At 34.4% G+C, this 22202-nt stretch overlaps 1 protein-coding gene across 1 annotated transcript in view; it reads right to left on the reverse strand.

Moving 5' to 3' along the window:
* Positions 1-22202, reverse strand: part of URI1 (URI1, prefoldin-like chaperone) — a 116552-nt gene that overhangs the window by 16302 nt on the left and 78048 nt on the right. Inside the window, exons 13-14 of the mRNA XM_010851101.1 lie at positions 9013-9091; positions 7831-7966 (exon numbers count right to left, since the gene is read on the reverse strand). Of these exons, the coding sequence (XP_010849403.1) occupies positions 7831-7966; positions 9013-9091 (215 nt within the window). The remainder of the gene's footprint in view (positions 1-7830; positions 7967-9012; positions 9092-22202) is intronic.

The raw sequence follows: 22202 nt of genomic DNA on the forward strand, positions 1-22202 counted from the left end.
AACAAACAAAAAGCAGAGCTCCTGGGAATTAAACTGTATAGGAATTTAAGGAAAAAAAAAAAACAAAAAACCTCAATCCACAATTCCAAACATAAAATAGAAATAAGATCAAGTAAAAATTGTAACAAAGACAAAGAGATGGACAACAGGAGAGAAATTATCAAAGAAATAATAATAAATATTTCCCAAAACTGTAGGACATGAATTTCCACAATGAAAGTTCCTACCAAACACCTAGCAAATGAATTTTAAAAGCTCTACGCAAGGTATATCACAGTACCACTTCAGATCATTAGGAGTAAGACAGGAACCTAAAATTTCTAAAGGGAAAAACACAGTCACATACAAAGGAAAGTGATGGCATCAGATTTTTAAATAGCAACACGTAAGACAGAAAGCCTTCAAAACTGTTTCAACTTAGAATTCTAAATAGACGAGTTACAAAAAGCAGGAGTATAAAAAATATTTGCAGACATGCAAAATTTCAAAAAATGTATCTCCCACACACCTTTCTAGAAAATTACTGAAGTGGCTCAGACGGTAAAGAATCTACCTGTAATGCAGGAGACCCAGGTTTGGTCCCTGGGTTGGAAAGATCCCCTGGAGGAGGAAATGGCAACCCATTCTTTCCTGGAGAATTCCAGGGCCAGAGGAGCCTGGCCAACTGTAGTCCATGGGGTTGCAAAGAGTTGGACATGACTGAGTGACTAACACACACACACCCCCTCCAACAAAATGAGTAAAACTTGAAAGGAGATGCCATGGGAATCAAGAAATAGGAAATAAATAAGAGGCAAAGATATGGTACAGTGATAAAGGAAAAGACTAGGAAGATAGACATTCTTTGAAATTCAAGATGGGAGCAAGTACAAATCAAAGCAAGACTATGAAGGACTCTAGTACAGAGGTCTCCAAGAATAAAGGTGTTTGGCTGAATTAACAATAGATACATAACTTTATGCAACAAACAAAAATAAACAGTAAACTTCAAATGAAAGATTGTTCAAAAATGGAAATGGAATTACAGTTAAGCATGAATGCTGATTAAACAAAAGTTGTAATAAAAAATATTAAAAAGATTGAGGGACAGGGAGAAGAACATGTAAACGAATTAAATGTTATCCTTCAATTATAGGTAGGCAACTAATAGATACTATATAAAACTGGAAAAAAGAATCAAGAAAATAGAATATGCAAAGTACTTGGGAAGTGTACATAAAAAGGACAAGCAAAAGATTAGCTTAAACACTAGATGAAATATCTCTATGGAATGAGGACTAGAAGCAGGGAGGTACACAGAAGGATGCTACTTTTTCATTATTTTAAGGTGCATGATGTTTTAAAGCTATCTACATTTATTATGTAGATAACACCCAAAGTCAAAAATTTATACTTCGTAACAAAATACCAATGCATTTAAGATATACCTCACTGAAGATACTAAAGGATACACAAACTGCCTCATAAGATAAATCACAAAAGTTTCTTACCAGCGTGTTATCTGCAATACATATTCCACATACACTTGTTTTTTCAAATGCCCAATTTTCATCATTCATCAGAAAATCTAAAAGCATACAGTAAAAAGGAAAACACAGTCCATTCAAAAGAACAAAATAAATCTCCAGAAACTCCCTGAAGAAACACAGGCATCAGATATACTAGAACAAGACTTTAAAACAACTGCCTGTGTATATGCTCAAACAGCTAAAGAGAAATACAAATAACTAAAGTAAATTTTAAAAACAATACATGAAGAAAGTGAGAACAACCACAAAGTGATAGAAATTATAAAAAGGAACCAAACTCTGGAGTTGAAAAATATAATAATTAAATTCAAAAATTCACTATAGCATCAACAACATATTTGAACAAGCCGAAGAAAATCAGGATCAGTGAACTCAAAGATTAGACATTTGAAATCATCAAGTCTAATGAATAGAAAGAAAAAGAATGAAGAAAGTGAACTGAGCCTAAGGGATTCATGGGACATATCAAATAGATTAATATGTACATTAAGAAAGTCTCAAGAACAAGAAGAGACAGTGGCAAAGGGATTATATTTCTGAATATAATCATTCAGAAATATAATTATTTCTGAAGAAATAATGGGTGCCAAACAAATTCTAAATTTGCCCAAAGATCAACAAATCAACAAATCTAAAAAGCTCAACTAATTCCAGGTAGAATAAACCCAGAGACCCACATCAAGATACATAATCAAACTTCTGAAAGACAGAGAATCTTCAAAACAGCAAAGAAAAAGAAAATCATCACAAGAGATCTTCATAACAATATAAGCAGAATTCTCAATAGAAACTTTGGAAGTCAGAATTCCAGTAGGCTTAAAATGCTGAGAGAAAAAACTCTCAATTGAGATTACCACATTCATCAAAACTGTCCTTCACATATGAAGGGTAAATTAAGACATTTCCAAATGAATAAAAGCTGAAGGAGTTCCTTATTGTTATGCCTGCCCTACAGGAAAAACTTCAGGGAACTCTTCAGTTGAAATGAAAGGCCACTAGGCAGTAACTAGAAGCTATATGCCTCTGGGAAAGGCGAACACTGGCAAAAATTACAAACAGTATAACTGCCATTATGGTTTGTAACTCCACTTTTTATTTGCTGCAGGATGTAAAAGAGAAGTGCATTAAAAAATCATCATAAATCTGTTAATAGGTACACAATATAAAGGTATGATTTGTGACACTGATAATAGAGGAGGAACAGAGCTATACAGAAAAGTTTTTCCAAGTTATTTAAGTTAGAAAGTGAAAGTGAAAGTCGCTCAGTCATGTCTGACTCTTTGCAACCCCATACTATACAGTCCATGGAATTCTCCAGGCCAGAATACTGGAGTGCATAAGCCCTTCCCTTCTCCAGGGGATCTTCCCCACCCAGGGATCAAACCCAGGTCTCCCACATTGTAGGTGGATTCTTTACCAGCTGAGCCACCAAGGAAGCCCAAAGTGAAAGTGCAAGTTGCTCAGCCATGTCTGACTTTGCAACCCCATGGACTATGCAGCCCATGGAATTCTCTAGGCCAGAATATTGGAGGATTGAAGTTAAGTTGGAACCAATTCAAAATACATTGTTACAACTTTACAATGTTGTAAGTAATCTCCATAGTAACTACAAACAAAATACTTATAAATCATTAACAAAGGAAATGAGAAAGGGGATCAAAACACATTACCACAAAGAAAAAAACCCAACTAAACACAGAGGAAGGCAATAATGAAGGAAATGAGATATGTAAAAGCTGTACAAAAGACATATCAAAAAATAATAAAATGGCAATACTCTATAAAGTTACTGTAAATGTAAATGTATTAAACTACAATATAGAGTAGGAAGGCACAGATTAGGAGAATGGACAGGCACATGAAAAGATGCTCATCATTACTAATTATTAGCGAAATGCAAATCAAAGCCACAATGAAGTACCACCCTTATACCAGTCAGAATGGCCATCATCAAAAAGTCTACAAACAACAAATGCTGGAGGGGATGTGGAGAAAAAGAAAGCCTTCTACACTGTTGGCGGGAACTCAAAACTGATGCAGCCACTATGGAAAACAGTACAGAGGTTCCTCAAAAAATCTAAAACCAGAGTTGCCATATGATCCAGCAACCCCACTCCTGGACATACATCTAAGACAAAACTGTAACTGGGGAAAAATACCCCTAAATTCATAGCAGCACTATTTATAATAGCTAGACATGGAAACAATCTAAATGTCAACGGGCAGATAAATGGATAAAAGTGCGTGAATATACAATGGAATATTACTCAGCTATAAAAAGAATGAAATAATGCCATTTGCAGCAACATGGATGGACTAAGAGATCATTATACTTAAGTAAGCAAAGAAAAAAAGAGAATGACAAATACCACACACTATCACTTACTGTGGAATCTAAACTAAGACACACATGAATATAGCTATGAAATACAAACAGACTCACAGATATAGAGAACAGACTTGTGGTTGCCAAGGGAGAGGTAAAGTGGGGGAAGGAATGACTGGGAGCTTGGGATTAGCAAATGCAAACTACTATATACTCGATGGATAAACAACAAGGTCCTATTGTAGAGCACATGGACCTATATTCAATATCCTGTGATAAACCGTAATGGAAAAGAACATATGTATGTATAACTGAATCATTTTGCTGTATAATAAAAATTAAAACTTATAAATCAACTATACATCATTAAAACTTAAAAAATATACGATTATAAAAAATACATACAACCTAACAACAGAGCCTCAAATATATGAAGCAAAAAATGACACAGTTCAAGTGGTTCTACAATAAGAATTAGAGATGTCAACAGAGGACGATAAAGGACAAATGAACCAAAAAGGAGACTGATAAGGAAAGAGGACCTTAATAATACTATAGAACAAATAGACCTAACAGATATATTCAGAATATTCACCCAACAGGAACAGAGTACCCATTCTTCTAAGGGAAACACAACATTCTCTAAGACCGACCACATGATAGGTCACAAAACAAGTCTTAAACCTTTTCACAAGATTGGAAAAAATACTTTGTATGGTTTCAATCCAATGAAATGAAACTAGAAACCAACAACAGAAGGCAAAATGGAAAATTAACAAACACAAGGAAATTTAACAAAACAATGAACACGTCAAAGTAGAAATTATAAAGGAAACTAAAAAATACCTTGAGATAAACAAAAATGAAGACACAACAGATCAAAATTTACAGGATGCAGAGAAACCAATGCTAAGAGATTTATACCTATAAACACCTACATTAAAAAAAATCTCAAATCATAACCTTATATGTTTAAGAAACTTGAAAAAGTATAATAAACCATATCCAAACCTACCAGAAGGAAGGAATAACAAAGATTAAATTAAAAATAAAACAGAGACAAGAAAAACAACAGAAAACAATCAACAAAATTAAAAGTTGGTTCTTTGAGAAGACCAACAAAATGGATAAGCCTTTACCTAGACTGGCAAAGAAAAAAGAGAAAGAAGACTCAAATGACTAAAACCATAAATAAAAACAGAGATGCCTTTATACACTCACATATACAATCTGAAATGAAATATGCAGTAAACCTGCAGAGGAAGAAAACAAACCTGAATCTTAAATAAGAAGTGTATTAATTAAAAAATTTAAATGGAGATAAATACTACTTATTTTACAGAAATAGGAATATAGAAGAATAATAGTTAAATGCCAACAAACGTGATAAGCTAGATGGACAAATTCCTGGAAACATATAGACTACTTAAACTGAAACAAGAAGAAACACAAAATCTGTATAGACCTAGAACAAGTAAGACTTAATAAATAATCCAAAACTTTCTAATAATAAAAAGCCCAGAACAGATAGCTTCACAGATGCATTCTATCAAACATTTAAAGAAGAATTAACACCAATTCTTAAGCTCTTTTGAAGCAGTGCAGAGGAAGGAATACCATCTATGAGGCCAGCCAGCCAGACACCAAAAGAGAACAAGTATGTCTCAACAGCAAACAAAATTTACGGTCACATAAAAACCTGTACAAAAAGGTATATAGCAACTCCATTTGTAACTGCCAAAAATGGAAGCAAACCCAAGCGTCTTTCAATGGATAAACAGAAAACCTGTGGTACGTGAATGTAATGGAACACTACTCAGCAATCAAGTAGTGTTTATACCACTACTTCTTCATACACAGAACAAACTGGATGAGGCGTTATGGTGAGTCAAAGTCAGTTTCAGAAGGTCATCTAGTGTGTGATTCCACTGATACGGCATTCTGGAAAAGGTGATAGAGACAGATCAGGGGTAGAGATAGTATATGACCACAAAAAGGAAAACACAAGAGAGTTTTCGGTGTGGTCCTGTGTCCTGACTGACTATGGTATACCCTGTATCCTATTCTGCTTCCTGATTGCACTACTAGTTAAACAAATCTTTAATTACAATTAGTTGTAACTAATAGAACAGTATACCAAATAAAAGCTGCTCATATTCATGTTAAATGACAAAATGCCAGACGTGAGCAAAAGGGTAGGGCACTGAGCTTGCCATCTTTCTCTTAGAAATCATCTTCCTCTGAGTTACTGCCTCTGAATCCTCTTACTATTGTTGTGTTAAACCCATTTTGTCCTTTATTTTTTACTACTTTTTAAACATTCAATGACCTCCCTTCACCTTCCCCCATTACCCTGTTGACCCTGAGGTAAGTATGTTTAACCTGTTATATTTCTTCTGCCTTAAGAAAAATAAAGTATCTTTTCTTAATAAATGTTAAGTACAATAATATGCCTAAATAATTTCTTCAGTTATTATAAATTACTATAAAACTGTGAAGAAAACAACTATTTAGAATTCATTTACCAAAACAGATTCTCAAACATAATTTTATATATATATTCCAAAAAATATTTTAGATAAATATTGATCCCAAAAGTCATTGCTTTGGTCACTTTCTAAAACTGTATTTAACACTAGAAAGTGATTTACCAAAAAATATTTTGCTATTCTAGAGCTCTCATCTATTAAAAGCGTTCTTTCATTAATATGTCAAAATGATCCTGAAGATTTCTTTGCTGAAACATCCAAATGAAAATCAAAGTGAACAAATTTCAAAAAATGAACTGATTTCATATCAGCAGTTTTCCCAGTAAATACAGCAAGCCTTCACCATTATGAAAGACCTTTAAAGAATTATACCCATTCTCTTGGCTCTAATATACATGACTTACTTTAATGTGGTAATGCCAAAACAATTATCATTGCCAGGAATTATACACAGGCCAAACAATACAATTGTGATTAGTGTCACAAAAGATCAAAATATATATCAATTATAAACTTATAGGCTTTGACTTGCAATTAGAGTCTCCAAATATAGATTCCAGAATTTCACTGAGTAAATGAGTTCTCCAACTAGTACCCACTCATATATAAATGAAATAATTTCAGCTTTAGAAAACTCAGCTATTTTCTATCTACATGACCTCATTTAAACAGAAGGAGCCTCAAAAATTTGTTTTCAGAGACACATTTAAGTAGAACAGTAAAAAGCAGGTATGGGTGATATTATGCTATCAATTTAAGTATGCTATTACAGAAATAAAAACATGTATTAGATATTAAACAGACCTAATATTAAAATGCAAGCAAGTTAGAACCCAAGTGAATCAATCCAACTAAAAAATGTATGTATGGATATATATAAACCAACAAACACTATCTAAAGAAAACTAGAATGACCTCAATGAAATGAGGCAGAAACCTCAAACCATTTAAGTTTAAGAGTGATGTTGTAGATAGCATTTCTCCACACCTGGCCTTTTCTTCTGTAAAATGGAAACATGAGTTCTTCCAAACCAAAACACATGTTTAAGAATTGTTTCTACTTTGCAAATAGGTATTTATCCTAGTCCAATAAGTAGGAAGCAAATTCCTGTGTGTTCTCGTATTCTGGGGAAAAATAAAGTCTTGAAAAACAACTAAAGCAAACCAATTATAAAATGTAAAATGACCCCAATTCTTATATCTATCCTACTGCTATCTACAAAACCATGTGTGATGACTTTTACACCTGGTAATTTCTAAAAACATGCTAATGTGGGTGACATTTCCAACCCAGATGTTCCATTCTCCAGTCCACATTTTCAAATGCTGGATCTGCTCAAACTATCTCCAATTCAACAGAATCACAAATAGCCTGGATATTTGTGACACTTATCTAATACTGTTAATAACAAACAGTCCACCAGCCTGGCACTTTGTGAACCAATAAATATCCAGCAAAGAAACATCATTTATAATTAGTACATACGTTCTTTCCGGTGCTCAACTAAGCCAACAGCCTGCTTTGCTGAACATTTTGCAAACCAATTGTCCCCAAGTAAAACAGTGACTTCATTAGTATGCACGAGTTTTCCTGGCATGAAGGCAAAGGGGCCAAATGGTACCTATTGTTCAAAAAAAAAAGAGAAGGTTAAAAAAAAATTAAAAACACTAAAAACTACGTTTTATGAAACAGCATTAAAAGCTCTGTGTGGAGGTCTTTTTTAAAAAATCTCCTCACTAAGAAAAATAAAGTGTCAACTTCATGGACATTTAACATTATAATTTCACTAGGAAAACCTTAGAAAAAATTTAGGTTAATTTATCAACATTAAAACAACAAAAGAAATGAGCATATTTACAAAAATAGCTTTCAGAGAAATCAGCGTTGCTTCCAAACATATTTATTTTTTGCTCAGTCATAAATCTAAATGAAAGCAAACTAGAAATAAAGTATTAATAAAGACTAACTTTGATTTTTTTAAACTGAAAATTATTTCTGAGAAAATACTGTCTTTGGGGGGCAAAACAGGAATTAACAAAGAGCTTTCAAAGGTTTACAAAATTTATGAAATATTTGAGCTGGTACAATAAAGAACAATATATTTTCAAAATATCTGGTCTAACTTAATTAAGAACACAGTCTTCATGAAAAAGAATATTCATGCAAAGAAAGAATCTAATTCAGGGCTCACAAATAGACTAATATGTTGATATGAAGATCTGAATATTAAAAAAAAAATTATCAGCACCTTTATATATATAAAATCCATGTTCTGTGATTTAATTCTCCAAGATATATAACATTATGGTCTACTGCTGCTCTGGTTAACAGGAAATGACTACATGCCATATTTCTGTTGTAATTAGTTTGCTAACAAAGTAAACTTGCATACCAAATACGTCAAATTTTATGTTAACATTTATGCCATTTATGGCATCATAACATAATTTTAAATCTAAAAAAGGAAAAGAATACCAACTATTACCACAATTAGTACATTATTATAAAGTAAAACAGAAACCTTTACTATGAGTTATCTCTGATCTAGTCCAGGGAGTCAACTTGTAAATCAATACATATAAAGCAAAGAAACACCTTTTTACTTTACATAGTTAACACCTTTACAAGAAACAATATTCTACTTTAAAAGAAACATATCAAACATACCATGATATTATAAGACAACTTATCAGGCAAAGTACTGAGTCTTTCTTGAAGAGCATTATAGTCATTATCTACCTTCTTCCTGTTGACAAAAAAAATACCAAATACTATATTAATACCCAAATTAATGGTTCCTCAAGTAGGCTACATATCATAAGCTAATCAAACACCTAATTTCAGCAATTTAAAGTGTTTTTTTTTTAATTTTAAAATCGTGTTTCTACAAAATTTAGCAACAGCATTATTCCACCATACACTTATCAAAGAATTAAGACTCTCAGCTTTTAGATGTAGAACACACATATCTTGAGAATTATTGTTCCCTAAAGTAGAGGATCATCTGAACTAAAGAAAATTTGGAAATTAAGGGAGACAGTGAGATTGGAGGGAAATGGGCTCAAGATGAAGGAAGAAGAGAGCTGAGAAAAGCTTTTGAGAGAATAAACAACTGGTTGTGAAATAGAAATCATCAACACAAAATATGAGCAGATGCTTCAGTCTGTCCTCCTCAGAAAACGTTGGGTTGAAAAATCTGGAGTCATCAACTCTTCAGTTATTCATACTAATGTTATTGAGGTGAGAGAGAATCAATCAGGAGCTAGAAGAAATTAGGTAGAGGTACTATAAAAAGTATTTCCTTTGGGCGTTTCAATTCCATGTTATATCTAAACAGAGCTACCTGATAACTAATTTCAGACCACCAAAAGATATAAATCTGTAGGAGCAGAAATGGTGATGTTTCCCACACTGTGAACCATACTCAGTTCTCACAGCTGCTGGAACTGAATAGCCCTACACTGAACTTGTGTCAAACCTTCTGTGGATATGTGGTTTCCAAAGGGTTCCCTGCTAGGCTGCAGGCTGCAAGCAAAACCAGAGCACTGAAATTTTTTACAGCAGAGGGATGGTTTTCTCAATTTAAAAAAAATAACAAAAACAAAAACTCACCAATTCAGCAAGTAATTTAAAAGCACATGTAGAAATTATCAAATTAAAATTAGGATAAATTGCAGTATAGATAATCACTCTCCAGGTAATAAAAATGACTGTTCATGGAATTGGTTTCAGTTTACTCCTTAGCTCCCCTACAGCAACAAACATAATTAATAAAAATCATCTTATTTAGTCTTAAAAATATCAAGGAATTTCACATATTTTAATTCATCGTAAAAATATTCCTGCAGTACATGTCAAATCAATATTTTCCTCTTTACAAAAGAGAAAGCAGAAGAAAAATGGGAAAAAAACACACATTTAAGAGAAATTTGATCCACTCTATTAAGGAGAGGTAGCAATGACCTTAACCTAGGTCTTCTGACCAGTATTCTATCAAGCCAGCCTTTTCATTTTCTAATGTTCAAGTGTTTTTTTAAAAACTTTCCTCTCAAATCCCTTTATATAAATAAACATAAAATGTCTTTGTTTAAGGCAAAAGTCATCTTTCTGGATATTTTATATGAATAAAATGGTAGGAAATTTCAGGAACAGGCCTATATACCAGAAAGAACATGGCTTCGAAGTCAGACCAGAGGATCAATCCCAGCTCCACCATTTAACAAATTAATCATAGATTTAGTATCTTCAATGGTAAAAAATTTAAAGAATACCTATCTCACAGATTCAAAGAGGACTAAAATAAATGGTTTAACACCTTGTCCAGCACTGAACACCTAAATACATTGAGCCTTCAATGACCCTTTTCCCATGAAGTATCAAAAACACCAATTCTAAAATTTGAAAGAAAGACTGTACTACCCACTAAGATAATTCCACTGTGTACAATTCATTCAATTTGATACAAATAACACAACTTACTTAAAGACAGTTTAACTAAACCTAACAATTCAGGAAGCTTCTAGAAACAGGATTCCTGTGAGCAATAAATGGGACAGTTTGGAAGAACTGAAGTGACACAATGCCTGAACACCGTGAACTCATTAAATCTATAAATACTAGCAGTTTTACATAAGTAATTTGGCAAATGCTTAGATGACTAATGTCAGTTGCTAAGTTGTGTCCAACTCTTTGCAACCGCACCACGCTGCTCTGTCCAATGGGATTTCCCAGGCAAGAATATTGAAGTGGGTGGCCATTGCCTTCTCCAGGGGATCTTCCCCATCCAGGGATCAAATCCAGGTCTCTTGCACTGCAGGCAGATTCTTTACCATCTGAGCCATCAGGGAAGCCCTAAATGTTCCTATTAATTGTTAAAAAACTAATATTAAAGTTAGCATTCAATATGTACTATTTTGGTAAATACACCTGAAAAGGGGGGCAGATTTCTAACAAAACATCTCATATATTAAAAGAACAGAAGATTCAATCAAAGACACTATGAGAGGTCAATGTCAGTATTCCAAAGCATATTCAGTTTTAAACTAAATCAATAATTCTCTCTAGAAGAAAAAAACTGTGGCCATATTGGAGAACAGTTTAAGATCAGAGTGTTATTTCTAAATTTTGAATTGTTTTCTAAAAATACACGAAGACAACCAAAAAAAAAAAAAAGACTAAATTTATGCCAACCAAAAAAAAAAAAAAAATACACAAAGAAAGGAGAAGAGAATTTAAAAAACAGCTCATGCAGAAATCCTTTTTGAAGGGAGGCAAGTAGAGTCAAGCAGTGCCACTGGAAGAAATTATGGCTTGAAGAACTCTCTCCCTGAAATTCCCACTAGAGGAAATATTCAGGATCAAGTGCTTGGTCAAACAGTTATCTCCAAATAGTCCCTCCTCTAATACTCTGGGCTTAAAAAAAATCCCATAAAAGATCACAAAGCCTATACAGCAGAAAACACAAAATGACTCTAAGAACTAATGTGTTATGGAAGGTATCTTTGTTTGTACCAAAATCTGAATAGACTTTTTTCTTTTTCTATTTTACCACTCAGAAATATATAACTAAATTTTTGGAGACTGTAAAATATGTAGTCAAAGAAGCCAACTGCTTAAAATAACTTTTTTTCAGATGAAAATAAAACCCAGATGTAGTTAGGATAAATCTCTCAAGCCTACTTATTTATTCCGTTACTAGATAAGACTTCCTTGTTTGGTTTCACCATATCTGATCCTTACAGATTAGGTTCAACCTTCAATTCTTAATTTAAAAGAATTACCCAATAGTAAGATTTAATTTGCACCAAACATTCTCATGCAATGTTACTTACAGAAAATAAGAACTAAAGCACTGTGATATGGCACAGAAGAAACTTTCATAATCTTCTTTTTAAATCTTGCTAATCATATGCTATAAGCCTTCTGAGACACACCTAAGGTTTTTATTAAAGAGCAGCAGCAAAAAAGGACATAACTGCAAACTAGCCTTAACCTTAAGGATGAAGATCAGGACAGATCTCATGAGAAATATCTTACTTTCATAAGGCTGTAAAAAGTATGAGAGAGCAAGTTAAATGACATATACGCTCAATTATTTACAGGTAAAGTATGCAGATGTCCACAATTTTCTTTGAAACACATCATAAAAAAATGGACTAAGGGTTAAGGTATGGATAGCTATGTGATCAAGTTTCATCTATATAATTCTTTCAATTTTTCTGTATGTTTGAAGATTTTCATAATAGAATATTAAAAAGGAGATGGGAGAAATATCAAAGAAACTCTTTAACCCTCTTCTTAAATGCATGGTAAAAAAAGAAAAGCTTTGTAAAGCAAAAGAAAAAAGTTCTACATCCCATGTTTGAGGCAAGTGAGTAAAGACTCCAATTTCCAGCTTTCAATAGTAAAAACAGAAAATAAAACGATTCACTGAAACAAAACTTGTTCATTTTTCTCCTTAAAGTATGAAGTTGTAATAGGCAGAAAGTATTGACATTAAGCCCATTTAAAAATTAAAAAAAAAAAAAAAAACTCCTATCATTCTCTTTACCTACTATCCTAAACAAAAAAGGAGAAAACATCAAGAGATGGATGCTTAAAGGGAAAAGAAGGAAAGGGCTTTACATTAATGCTAATATCTAGGTTGATCTGGGGTAGAGTTAATTCTTTTTTTGTTTGTTAATTTGAGAAATTATAAAACCCAAAGATTTTGGAATATATATACAATTTTCTTTAGAAATGACTCTTAGTCCATCATACCCACTCTGGAATGTCCTATTAAGGATCCAAGAAACCTTTGTTTCAATTCAGTTCACCATTTATTGAGCGCCTGCTCTGCAACCAAGCATTATGCCATACACTGCAGGGATCATCACTCAAATATAACACGTCTTTTTTCCTTTTTTTTTTGCAATGCTTCTCCGTTAAAGATCTGCTGGCTTGATGGATGCCTGGGTTTTTAACCTCAAAAATTAAGAAAACAGAGGAATGCTGAATTCAGGCATGGTAAAGAGAGAAATTTTCTCATTTCTAAAGAATGGAATGACTGAGTTTTTTAAAAGTATTCTCTTAAACAGCATAAACAAATTATCAAGGTTATATTAAGCAATAAAAACATTCTTGAAAGAAGGATCTACATTGTTGTGCCTTCTATAATTGATGGAAAATACACTTTTAACCATTTAAAAGTATCTGTACTAAATCAACAGCATTTTTTTTTAATGGTAATGGTAAAACAAATTACTAGTAAGATAAATGACATCTACTACAAAATTCAGGCAATATGGTCACATATTCCTTTATCTCAACTCATACCTAGGAGACATATCAGACAATGTTGATGAAATAATCCATGTTCTTTATATTTTATGAGTCCATGATAAAACTTTATTTTTAGAAATAGAAAGATGAACCTAAATATAAAAACTTAGTAATTTTTCAGAAGTTTAATGAAACAAAATTATCTAAAAAAAGACAGATGCATCTAACATTGCATGGCTGCAACTGCTTAGTCGCTCAGTCGTGTCTGACTCTTTGCAATGCCATGGACTGCAGCCTGCCAGGCTCCTCTGTCCATGAGGATTCTCCAGGCAAGAATCCTGGAATGGGTTGCCATGCCCTCCTTTAGGGGATCGTCCCAACTCAGAGTTTGAACCCAGGTCTCCTGCATTACAGGCAGATTCTTTACCATCTGAGCCACCAGGGAAGTCTTAACATTCTACTGCTGCTGCTAAGTCACTTCAGTTGTGTCCAACTCTGTGCGACCCCATAGACAACAGCCCACCAGGCTCCCCCAGTCCCTGGGATTCTCCAGGCAAGAACACTGGAGTGGGTTGCCATTTTCTTCTCCAATGCGTGAAAGTGAAAAGTGAAAGTGAAGTCACTCAGTCGTATCCGACTGCTAGCGACCCCATGGACTGCAGCCCACCAGGCTCCTCCGTCCATGGGATTTTCCAGGCAAAAGTACTGGAGTGGGGTGCCATCGCCTTCTCCCAAGATTTCTTCAATTTAAGTTTTCGGCAATGAGACAAGAGAGTACAATGAATATACACAGCAAAGGTGGGACAGGGGAATTTGTTTGTGCCCCATACCAATAACCACGCATGTGTAACTTTAGATTTGTCAGTTAACCATAGGTGCCTGTTTCTTTATCAGCCTTCTTTTGCTCTATGAATAAAATGAGACATGAATTCAACATAAGAAAGTTTAAACGTTACAAAAATACATTACTCTAAGTAAGAAAGAAATACCCTCAAAGTGCCCAACTGCTTTAGGTGATGAGTTTAAGAGGTAATTTTTATTTTATTTTCTAAATTTTCTACAACTGATATATATTTCTATAACAAATCAAAAGGAACTTTTAAGAAAAGATGACTTTAGATATGTTAAATTTATAACTGACTTAAGCTTTGAATATCTGCATCAGTTTCTACTTAGTCTAATATAATTTTAAGTTTTGTCATTTCAACTTGTTTTCTTTTTTTTTTTCAACTTGTTTTCTATATTTTATTTCTAAATTGCATTTTAGAAAAAAGTAAACTGTTGTACGTTGTTTTCTTAGAACAGTGACTCATAACTCTTTATGGCTACTGACACCTATGAAAGACTGATAAAACCTCTATATCCTTTCCTCATAAAAAGGCCCTGCATTTTGCATCAATTTCAATAGAAGCCCACTCATAAATCCCTTGAGGTTACTATTTGTTTCAAGAGGTCTTATATGAGTTAAAAAAAAAAAAAAAAACAGCAATCCTGGCCTTGAACCCAGCAAATACTTAAAATTCTCAAAATTATTTTTAACTAGTTCAATTTAAATTTTTTTTAAAAAATGGGAAAACTGTCAGCAATTTGGTCAAGAGTTCAAAATAAATAAGTAAAAACATTAAATTGTACACAAGCTGAATTTTTTTTTACAGCTTACATTTTCCTTAATCACACACTGATACCAACACCTCCTTCTGTCTTCAGTACATTAGAATTTAGACTTTTGTATCTCAAAAACAAAGGCTTCCCAGGTGGCCCTAGTGGTAAAGAATCTGCCTGCCAATGCAGGAGAAGCAAGCGACAGGGGTTTGATCCCTGGGTCAGGAAGATCCCCTGGAGTAGGAAATGGAAACCCACTCCAGTATCCTTGCCTGGAAAATCCCATGGGCAGAGGAGCCTAGTGGGCTACAGTCTATGGGGCTGCAGACAGTCGGATACGACTGAGCGACTAACCAAGTACACATACCTCAAGACAGAGCGTGAACTCATGAGTGAGCCACCTCTCAGTCAAGTAGTACTGCTGCAATATTTAACCTTCATCCTCACACAGTACTCTGTGCTTACAAGTTTTATTGCAGACTGCTCTCATTGTATAAAAAATAAGCAAAACTGAATGGAAAATGAAAAAACTCAGAATGCAAAGAAATGTTTTCAAACCTAATACAGTTAACATAAAGATGAAAAATCATGAGGTAGCCAAATCAAATTGAAATGTAGCCTCAATCAGATATACCAAAATACTCACTGGACTTAAGATGATTCTGAGAAATTGTGAACCAAATAAAGTATACGGACACTGGAAACACATCATCAAAGACTATGTTCTAAATGATGAGATGTCATTAGGGATTCTTTTCATAATACTTTATAATACTCTCTGGGAGGAAAAAAATTCCCCTATAACATATAATTTTGCCTTTTATTTTCAGAAATGCTTTAAGTATCAAACTAGTGTGGTTTTTCCAAAAAAAGGCATAAAGGCTAGGCAGGGGACTCCTAGAAGTAACAAATTGCAATTACAGTTTACAAATCATTAACTCTTTTAAAAGAAAAAAGCCTTACCCATTTACAATTTGACATTTGTGACATAAACACACATATAGAATTAAGAAGCTGAAAGAAACCAAGTAAAATGTTTTCAAGAGAGGGAGAGAATTTAGCTTCTCCTCAGAATTATGAGAAAATGTACCTTTATTCTTTTCTCATTTCAACCTTTTTATAAATGTTTTCATTTTATATACAGAATAAAAAATTTAATACAGATTTTGTTTCTTAAAAAATCATTCTTAAAACATTCAACTTGAATATTTTGGGGGGGCAATCTTAATTTGCTTTGAAACATCACACAAGAATTTCAAAACTTACTTATTAACATCCCAAACCATGTATTAACACATGACATCAGAAAAAATATAATAATAATTTTAAAAACTAGTATTTTTTGGTCCAGTTCCCCTTGAAAAATTACAAATGTCATGTCTGCTTTACAATCCCCCTCTCAAAGTTCAAAAGCTTCAGAATTTTTATCTCCAAATTTATTTTTTCTAAAATCAAACATCTGAGCAATATAAAATAGCTTATTTACTGTTTTCATTTAAGTCTGTTTCAGGTAATTTCATAGATAACTTTACTTAATACTTAAAACTCTCTTAAGATAATTTGCAGTAAACAAGACTTTTTTTAACAATTCACATGCATATAACTTATGACTACAAACAATGCCTAAGATACAGATGATTTCTATGTGCCAGGCATCACATACCATATTTCATTTAATTCTCACAAATCAACACAAGTAATGAGACTTCTTTTTTCTGTGGAATATGTTCAACAGAAGTCATCTATAGTGCACTAAAAATGACCATAAATTTGTTGTCAATCCACTCACCAATAAATGGAGTCTATTTCCCCTCCCTCTGAATCTGGTCTAGTTTTATGAGTTCCTTTGACCAACAGAATGTGACTTGGCAGCTTCCATTCTTGCCGCCCTTGTAGCATCATATAAAGTAAGCCAGATAAAAAGAGCCCATGGACAGTGAGGCCCAGCATCACACACGAGCCATCAGACTTACAGGTGAGGCCATTTTGGGGCTGCAACCACACAAGTGAGCCCAAACAAAATCAGCAGAAAACCACAGAGCTGAGTTCAGTCCAATACGCACAACCAAAGAACATTATACAGGCAAATGGTTGTTGTCAGTACACTTGGAGTACTTTTATTAAAGAATAATAAAAAATGGATACAATAGCTTAGTAAGGATGTATTTTGAGTTGTAGAAGTCATACTCTGTCCTGTGGTCATTATTTTTAAAAAAATAATACCAAAAAGTATTTGGTAACTAAAAATTAGACATCTGACACACAATGTAGTTCATAGGAACAAAATTAAGTAGTTCACTATTGATTAAAAACAATCTCAAAAGTATAGTACTATATAGTGTGATGAACAGTGTACAGTTTGACTGCACTTTAATCAGAGTGGGAGTATAATATATATAAACATGTGGAAGAATATACACATACATGTACACACATGCATGCATACATACATACAGACATACAAATATACACTCCTTGTGCAAGTAATTTCTGCAAAAATTTGCAAGGAACTGGTAAAAATAAGCAGTTATTTACCAAGAAGAGAAGTGAGATTTTCAAGACAAGTAAGAGGGAAACTACATACCATGTATACCCATTTGTACCTCTTAAAGTTTGAACTATATAAATATCAGTTCAGTTCAGTCACTCAGTCATGTTTGACTCTTTGCAACCCCACGGGCTACAGCACACCAGGCTTCCCTGTCCATCACCTACTCCTGGAGCTTGCTCAAACTCATGTTCATTGAGTCAGTGATGCCATCCAACCATCTCATCCTCTGTCATCCCCTTCTCCTCCTGCCTTCCATCATTCCCAGCATTAGGGTATTTTCCAATGAGTCAGGTCTTTGCATCAGGTGGCCAAAGTACTGGAGATTGAGCTTCAGCATCAGTCCTTCCAATGAATATTCAGTACTGGTTTCCTTTAAGTTGACTGGTTTGATTTCCTTGCAGTCCAAGGGACTCTCAAGAGTTTTCTCCAACACCACAGTTCAAAAGCATCAGTTGTTTGGTGCTCAGCTTTCTTTATAGTCCAACTCTCACATCCATACATGACTACTGGAAAAACCATAGCCTTGACTAGACGAACCTTAGTTGGCAAAGTAATGTCTCTGCTTTTTAATATGCTGTCTAGGTTGGTCATAGCTCTTCTTCAAAGGCACAAGCATGTTATAATTTCATGGCCACAAACAACATCTGCAGTGATTTTGGAGCCCAAGAAGATAAAGTTTCTCACTGTTTCCATTGTTTCCCCATCTATTTGCCATGAAGTGATGGGACCAGATGCCATGATCTTCATTTTTTGAATGTTGACTTTTAAGCCAACTTTTTCACTCTCCTCTTTCATCAAGAGGCTCTTTAGTTCCTCTTTGCTTTCTGCCACAATGGTCGTGTTATTTGCATATCTGAAGTTATTGCTATTTCTCCCAGCAACCTTGATTCCAGTTTGTGCTTCACCCAGCCTGGCATTTCATGTGATGTACTATACATATAAGTTAAATAAGCAGGGTGACAGTATACAGTCTTGACATACTCCTTTCTAAATTTGGAACCAGTCAGTTGTTCTGTATCTATTTCTAACTGTTGCTTCTTGACCTGCATACAGATTTCTCAGGAGGCAGGCCAGGAGGCCTGCTATTCCCATTTCTTTAAGAATTTCCACAGTTTGTTGTGATCCACACAGTCAAAAGCTTTAGCTCAGTCAATGAAGCAGAAGTAGATGTTTTCTTGGAACTCTCTTGCTTTTTCCATGATCCAACAGAGGTTGGCAATTTGATCTCTGGTTCCTCTGCCTTTTCTAAATCCAGCTTGAACATCTGGAAGTTGTTCACATACTGTCGAAGCCTGGCTTGGAGAATTTTGAGCATTACTTTACTAGTGTATGAGATGAGTGCAAGTGTGCGGTAGTTTGAGCATTCCTTGGCAGTGCCTTTCTTAGAGATTAGAATGAAAACTGAACTTTTCCAGTCCTGTGGCCACTGCTGAGTTTTCCAAATTTTCTGGCATATTGAGTGCAGCACTTTCACAGCACCATCTTTTAGGATTTGAAATAGATCAGCTGGAATTCCATCAATTCCACTAACTTTGTTCATAGCGATGCTTCCTAAGGCCCACCTGACTTCGCATTCCAGGATATCTGGCTCTAGGTGAGTGATCACACCATTGTGGTTATCTGGGTCATGAAAATCTCTATGTATAGTTCTTCTCTGTGTATTCTTTTTTTTTTTTTTTTACTCTCAAAATAGCTTTATTAATATTTTGATTCTTCCCAAGATAATCATCTCTCCAAACTCCCTTTTGCTAAATTCTCCCATCTCCAGAGTGGGAAACACATTCCACTTTCATTTGTTCATTCTCATGCTTAGTCGTGTCTGACTCTTTGCGACCCTATGGACTGGAGCCCTCCTCCAGGCTCCTCTGTCCATGGGATTTCCCAGGCAAGAATTCTGGAGTGGGTTGCCATTTCCTCCTCCATTCTCTATGTATTCTTGCCACCTCTTCTTAAGTATCTTCTGCTTCTGTTAGGTCCATACCATTTCTGTCCTTTATCGAGCCCATCTTTGCATGAAATGTTCCCTCCAGTTCAGTTCAGTCGCTCAGTCGTGTCCGACTCTTTGCGACCCCATGAATCGCAGCACTCCAGGCCTCCCTGTCCCTCACCAACTCCCAGAGTTCACTCAAACTCATGTCCATCGAGTCAGTGATGCCATCCAGCCATCTCATCCTCTGTCGTCCCCTTTTCCTCCTGCCCCCAATCCCTCCCAGCATCAGAGTCTTTTCCAATGAGTCAACTCTTCACATGAGGTGGCCAAAGTACTGGAGTTTCAGCTTTAGCATCATTCCTTCCAAAGAACACCCAGGACTGATCTCCTTTAGAATGGACTGGTTGGATCTCCTTGCAGTCCATGGGACCCTCAAGAGTCTTCTCCAACACCACAGTTCAAAAGCATCAATTCTTCGGCACTCAGCTTTCTTCACAGTCCAACTCTCAGATCCATACATGACTACTGGAAAAATGTTCCCTTGGTATCTCTGATTTTCTTGAAGAGATCTCTAATCTTTCCCATTCTAATGTTTTCCTCTATTTATTTGCATTGATCACTGAGGAAGGCTTTCTTATCTCTCCTTGCTATTCTTTGGAACTCTTGCATTCAGATGGTATCTTTCCTTTTCTCCTTTGCCTCTCACTTCTCTTCTTTTCGCAGCTATTTGTAAGGCCTCCTCAGGCAACCATTTTGTCTTTTTGCATTTCTTTTTCTTGGGGATTTTCTTGATCGTTGCCTCCTGTGCAATGTTACGAACCTCAGTCCACAGTTCTTCAGGCACTGTTGTCTATCAAATCTAATCTCTTAAATCTATTTGTCACTTCCACTGTATAACTGTAAGGGATTTGATTTAGGTCATATTTGAATGGTCTAGTGGTTTTCCCTACTTTCTTCAATTTAAGTCTGAATTTGGCAATGATCTGAGCCACAGTCAGCTCCCAGTCTTGTTTTTGCTAACTGTATAGAGTTTCTCCATCTTCAGCTGCAAAGAATATAATCAATGTGTTTCAGTATTGACCACCTGGTGATGTCCAGGTGTAGAGTCGTGATTTCAAATGTTTTAACTTACAATTTAAAAAGTTAATATGGAATCCTTTATGTCTCTAAGATGTATACTAAAATATGTCCACATGGAATGATATGCTTCAGATTCATGCCAAAATAGTTGAGAGATGGGGGAAGAGGGTAAGATACACTGTTTTAAAAGGAAACAAACAGTTCAGATGAAACCATGAGTTGACAATCATTGAAGCAGAGTGGTGGATACATGTGGGTTCAGTACACAACTCCATCACCCTTTGAAACTCTTTATAATCAAAGTTTTTTGAATACAATAAAAGCTTAACAATACCACTCAGTAAACCATCTCTCCATCAGGATAAAAGATAATGGTGTGAACACAAAATATTCAGGAATATTTACAAAGTTTTGGAGGGTTTTTGATTTTTCCTTCTTTCTTCATCTAACAATGAGTTTAAAACTTTTCCAAAAAGATTTCAGAGTTACTGTATTTATTAAGGGCCAGTCTGGATAGTCTATAGACATTATCTCACACTTAAACTTCAAGTTAATCACTTTACAAGAAGAAAACTTAAGAATCTTCATAATTCACCCAAGGTAACAAAGTTAGAAAATGACAGAATTCCAGCGTAGGTCTGTGCCTCCAAATCCCTCCATGCTCTTTGAAAGAATTAGAAGGATAAAAAATTACAAATAAACTACACAGAGTTATCAGCCCCACGTGGGTCAAACACTAGGAAGTACACTGACATTTAATGAGAAAATAGTGTATGGATTTTATAATGAGTTAAGTAAAAAGAATTACATGGAAAATAAGATGTACCTAAAAATTTTCTTAAATCTTCACTAAATTGAAAACCACTACTAGTTCTAAAAATGTTACACAAATTCTCAACTATTAGGCTCAAACATTTCCTGTTTATCTGTTACTAATTAAACAAATACTATAAATGTCTTTAAGTAAAACAAAGTTCTGGGATCTGAATTAATTTTCTCAAAGAGATTTCTGGGGGCAGATCTCATTGTTCTGGACCATTTTCACTGGTCCAGAGTAATTTTACCACTTTATATTTCTATAAATATTTTTATTTTGTGTCCGACATTTTAAAAAAATAGGATTATCTTTGAAGGGTAATATTCTAATTCATTACTCTTCCCCTTAAGAATTTTTTAAAACTTCACAAAGATATACATCACTAGCCTAAGACAACACTTCAAAAAAAATCACATGTTTTGCTCCTCCTTATTATATTGGTATGTACTCATAAAAAAGGGGAACTTAGTTACATGAATTGTATTTTAGACTATAATAACACCAAAGGTTAGTGAAAAGCAACATATTTTTTAAAGCAATGCATGAGACACCCTTAAAAATAATTTGTCTCTGTTTTGCTTCCTATCTCTAACCAACTAGCACAGAATTATTGTAAT

This window comes from Bison bison, unplaced genomic scaffold, assembly GCF_000754665.1.
Source record: "Bison bison bison isolate TAMUID 2011002044 unplaced genomic scaffold, Bison_UMD1.0 scf7180017864297, whole genome shotgun sequence".
Taxonomy (NCBI): Eukaryota; Metazoa; Chordata; class Mammalia; order Artiodactyla; family Bovidae; genus Bison; species Bison bison.